The 5,000-nt window shown below is 35.6% G+C and overlaps 1 protein-coding gene across 1 annotated transcript in view; it reads left to right on the forward strand.

The window, feature by feature from the left end:
- LOC146499061 (G2/M phase-specific E3 ubiquitin-protein ligase-like) overlaps positions 1–5,000 on the forward strand; it is a 7,083-nt gene that overhangs the window by 1,421 nt on the left and 662 nt on the right. Inside the window, exons 4-10 of the mRNA XM_085139012.1 lie at positions 1–80; positions 564–659; positions 1,197–1,507; positions 2,835–3,016; positions 3,416–3,585; positions 4,187–4,401; positions 4,614–5,000. The exon at positions 1–80 is cut by the window's left edge and continues 263 nt beyond it; the exon at positions 4,614–5,000 is cut by the window's right edge and continues 662 nt beyond it. Of these exons, the coding sequence (XP_084995138.1) occupies positions 1–80; positions 564–659; positions 1,197–1,507; positions 2,835–3,016; positions 3,416–3,585; positions 4,187–4,401; positions 4,614–4,846 (1,287 nt within the window). The 3' untranslated portion in view covers positions 4,847–5,000. The remainder of the gene's footprint in view (positions 81–563; positions 660–1,196; positions 1,508–2,834; positions 3,017–3,415; positions 3,586–4,186; positions 4,402–4,613) is intronic.

Genomic DNA, 5,000 nt, shown 5'->3' on the forward strand with positions numbered 1-5,000 from the left:
GACACACGTGTCTTCTCTAGTAACACCTCCAGTGTGTCCAATGGACCTACCCAGCCAAGTTTATCCAGCACATCCTACAGGTTTGTGTTTTGTACATGTTTGTATCTTTTAATCTTTTGAGCTATATTGTGCAAAAGTCATGAGCCACCCCTGCTTTCTTTGTATTTTGCTGGAAAAATAGGAAAGAAGCGCAGTGATTTACTGAAGTCTACAAAATTCTGTCTACAAACAGACATGAAAGCGCAGTATATTAGAGTAGAACAAAACTTGTAGAATTTTAATGAGCTTAAAATTCAAACTGTGATATGAGCTACTTTAGTCTTCAACATAGCTTGAACTCTCTTAACCAAGCTTTCTTGATGGCAACGTCTTCTTTTTATTGAATTTCTTTAAGCATGGTTCAGGAATAGTTTTCCAGGCTTTTTGTTCTGTTCTCTGTCAAGATGATCCCACACAACTTTAATAATGCTGAGGCCAATCTATGTATTGTGATAATGTAATTATGCCAACATCATTTATATGTAATTTAACTAAATAATTTACAAAACATTCTGGCTTTGCAGTACATATCTTGGCCTGTTTGAGGAAGAATACCTGTCAGATGACCCCGACCTCCAAGAAGCCATTTCAAGGTCTTTAGACTCAAGTGCAAGTGAAAGGTCAGTACAATACAAACTTTTACTTGTCATGTTGAAAGGTCAACATATTAACCATTATTTTATGTTTGTTGCGGAAAAGGAGTCACCTGCTGTCTAGTTTTGGATCAGTTTGAATAAGCAAACTACAAACTGCAACCTGCGATTTCTGTTGTCATTTGAAGATTACCAAGGCTATCAGATTAATTATATTTTACTTGATATATGTTTTGGTTTATTTTTACTTTTTTGAATGGAGGTTGGTTGTCAGTGTTGGATCTTGTTGTTTTTCTTGTTCTGCTTGTATTTATATAGTGTATTTATACTATTTATAAATACTAGTGTATTTATGACAAGATAAAAATTTAAACTTAATTTAACTTAAACTTAATCTTTTTTCCATTATCACAAACATTCTTGATTTGTATCTTTTTTTTGTTAAATATCAATTACAGTCTTAAGGATGGTACATCATTATTCTGTTGGTGGGTTATTGCCATTGAGACTAGTATATTTCTTTACTGTTTTTTTTTTTTTTGTGTGTGTGTGTGTATGTTTCAGTGACGTCCAGAGCTTAGAGAGAATCTTGGAGCAGATTGTTACTAGAGTAAATAATGACAGCACTGTACGCTTCAACATCATAAGGCGAAATGTGTGGGATGGAGCATCCAGAGCCATGGGCAGATCCAATTTTTCACCAGAGAAAAAAATAGATGTGAAGTTTACTGATGACTATGGAATATCTGAGGGTGCTGTTGACAATGGAGGACCTACTCGGGAGTTCTTTCGACTTTGCCTCTGTGAAGTCAAGGACAAACTTGGCATCTTTGAAGGTCCACCCAATGCTAAAGTTCTAACGTGCAATTCTAAAGGTACTTATGATTTAATTAATTGTTGCCATTTGATTTATTTTACATCAATACATTATACATCAATTGGTTTGTGATTACATGTACGAGTTTAGTATCTCATACAGTTAACTAAACACATTTTTTTGGCAATGACAGAATTTTTGTACCACCACAGAGAATTTTAAAAAATTAAACCTAGATTGACTGAAGGGCAGATTCTCTGTTTTAGTTGAAACATATTTCAACATATTTAGTAGCTGCATATTTAGAAATTCTGGCCATTTTATTTTATTTTTTTATACATGCTCTCTCATTTCTCAAAAGTAATTATTCAAATGACTGATATGGTGTAATTCAACAATCAAGAGATGCACTTATGAATGGAAACACAGATGTTTTACAACAAGGTGCAATGGTAAATAACTGGAAGGACTTCTAAAACATCTAAAAGAACTATGCTATACTGCTATGAAGATATGGACAGACGACACCAAGATTAACCAAAATGATGGAAGGAGAAAAGTATAGTAAAGAAAAGAATAGCTCAAGTCACACATAGTGGAAGCAGCGTTATGACACGGGCATGAATAGCTGCCATAGAACCAAGCCACTACTGTTGTCAATGATATCACTGGTGATTTGTGAAGTGTAAAGGGCAATCTGTTCAGATTCAGCCAAATGCAAATGCTAAATTGATTGGACAGTGTAAATTGATAATAACCCAACGCATAACAAGCCAGCTCAGTTACCTGATCTGACTGTAAGGCTGTAAAGAATTGTAAAGAATTTTAATCCTTGTATTAAAAATAATACATAAAATGGTGTTAGCTTTCAATCACTTGTCTAAAGCGACCATCTTTAAAGATGGTGGATAATGTATAAAATTGACTGTAATTCCTAATCAGCTGGTGCCATTTTTTAATAAAATACCTTGAAGGAATTGCACTTCAGTATCATCTTAAATGATACAGTGAAACCACAATGTCAAAAAAAGAAGTTAGTGGAGACCACCAGTAAACTCACATTCTGCCTCCTGAAGATAGTCTTGCCAGAAAACCAGGGTCCGGCACTCGTCTTGAAATGCATTACTCCCTCGTTCGGAGTGAATGATCTGGAATAGATTCTCCATATCAGTTGCTCTCAGAGCCATTCCAGCTTAAAATCCAAGGTGGTGGTGCACAGCAAAATTAAGATGATTTTGTCATTATCCAAACTCTTATGGGTGCAACTGTATGGGCAATATTTTTTTCAGAAATAACATTTGGTAACTTGTACTATAAAAAATGCCACAATAACAAAAATAATGATGCAAGCTTTTGAGATGATGTTTTATTTTATTTGTTAACAGCAATGAAAGATAATGGATACTACTATGCTGGCCAGATCATGGCAATGTCAATTGCCCACGGGGGACAGAGTCCATGTTTCTTGTCTGAACTCTTGTATGAGTGTCTTCAAAAGGGTCCAGACAATGTAAAAGTCAGCACTGATCATATTACTGATGAGGAAACAAGGTCACAAGTGCAGTCGGTGAGCATATTTTCCTTTGGTTCTTTCAATTTCATTGTAGGTCTTTTTTTGCTTGTCCAACATTTTTACTAACACTTTCCTATTTTTTCTTGCCCGAGTCCTGCACCTTTCTAGTAAAAGATCAAACATTTTAATGGCTACAAGAAGGAAGAACTAAAAATGTGTGTGGCAGGTTATGGTTCTGTTGGTTACTGCCCAAGAAACTCCAAGTTTCAGTTTTCAGAATTTAATGATTGGACTTGTTTTCCAGCTTAATAACTTATACCTCAGCCTCCTGATCGGTTATGGGGTTTCATAGGGTTAATGTACTAATTAAACACTGAAGCTATTAGTTTTGTATGTTCTACTAAATAGTAGAGTCAAATAATTCATTTTTTAATTTCCTCATATTGTTTTTAGATCATACAGGCCGAGAATGATCTACAGCTGCAAGATGCAGTTGCACAGGCAGCCAGCTTGATCAGTCTTGCTGGTCACAATGTTTGCATAACACTTCAAAACAAACAAGAAACTGCTTTGGATCTGGCTCACTGGTATGTCCTTCAACGGACCCGTGCACCTTTTGAAAGGTATGTCTAAACACATACTGTAATGGTAAAAAATTGAGCCTGTGTTACTAAAGTCATTGTGTTGTGAAACAATGGTATTACCCTATTTGGGTGGTACAGGTCTGTAGCGCTCCATTCTAGTACAGTTCATAACAAAACAGATATCTTTCATTCATGAAATTAAAATTCACATAAAACGTTGTATCTGTGCCAATGTAGGCATGTGTTCAAATATGTAAATAAAAATAGATTCAAATTGAGTAGCATTTGGGTTGACTGTAGACTGACAGAAAAGTTATGCCAATGGAACAAGAGACCAGATGTATTTGAAAGCAATTTGTCACTTTTACTCCAATTCATGACTGGTCCCTGTGTATCATATTTCAGCTCAGTTGTTCCATGTATAGGCATTCTTTATCTGTATCTAAGACAGCCTGGCCCTGTAAGGGGAAAAAATGTTCTTCACCTCTGATACAGCAGTCCACAGGAAAGTAAAATGTAATTAGTTCAGAAATGTCTCTTAATAAAACCTCTTGTTATGATACAGGTTCCAAATCCCATCAAATACAAATATAATAATAGTAATATAAAATACAATTTGATTTTGTTTTATTTTGGCTAGGTTCAGAGATGGCTTGAGGTCTCTAGGTGTCCTAGATGCTCTACAGGCATACCCTCTTCAGATGAAGTGCCTTTTCGTGAAAGCTGGAATGGCTCTGAGAGCAACTGATATGGAGAATCTATTCCAGATCATTCACTCCGAACGAGGGAGTAATGCATTTCAAGATGAGTGCCGGACCCTGGCTTTCTGGCAAGACTATCTTCAGGAGGCAGAATGTGAGTTTACTGGTGGTCTCCACTAACTTCTTTTTTTGACATTGTGGTTTCACTGTATAGCCTAAATAAGCTTGTGTCTTTCAAATTACAGCTTAACTTTAAAAAATATACATGTTTCACTTTTGATTTAATCTTTTGGTAATTTAATGTATCTGTACATCAATAGTCTTAGTCAGAATCTCATTATCATTTTGTATTTTTCTATTTTATAGTTGAAAATGATGTCTCTTTGGAAGATATTCTTGTTTTCTGCACTGGATGTGACAGCATACCAGCCCTGGGTTTTTCTCCAAAGCCAAGCCTTGAGTTCATCACTAACTGCAGATTTCCAGTGGCCAATACTTGTGAAAATATCCTTCGTATACCAGTTCATGCAGTGTACACTACTTTCAAATCAGACATGGATTTTGCCATACGGAATTCACCAGGATTTGGAAGAGCATGATGTGTTTTCTTAAGGATTGTTGACATGATGAGGATTTGGGTTTTTTTCTATTTTGCATATGCATTTTTTATTTTCTTGTTTTTTGTTAATGTTGTTAACCCCACATCAGAGTACACAGCAGTAGGACTGTAGAGCCTAAATAAGCTTCATGGGT

Source organism: Neolamprologus multifasciatus, chromosome 17 (genome assembly GCF_963576455.1).
Source record: "Neolamprologus multifasciatus chromosome 17, fNeoMul1.2, whole genome shotgun sequence".
Taxonomy (NCBI): Eukaryota; Metazoa; Chordata; class Actinopteri; order Cichliformes; family Cichlidae; genus Neolamprologus; species Neolamprologus multifasciatus.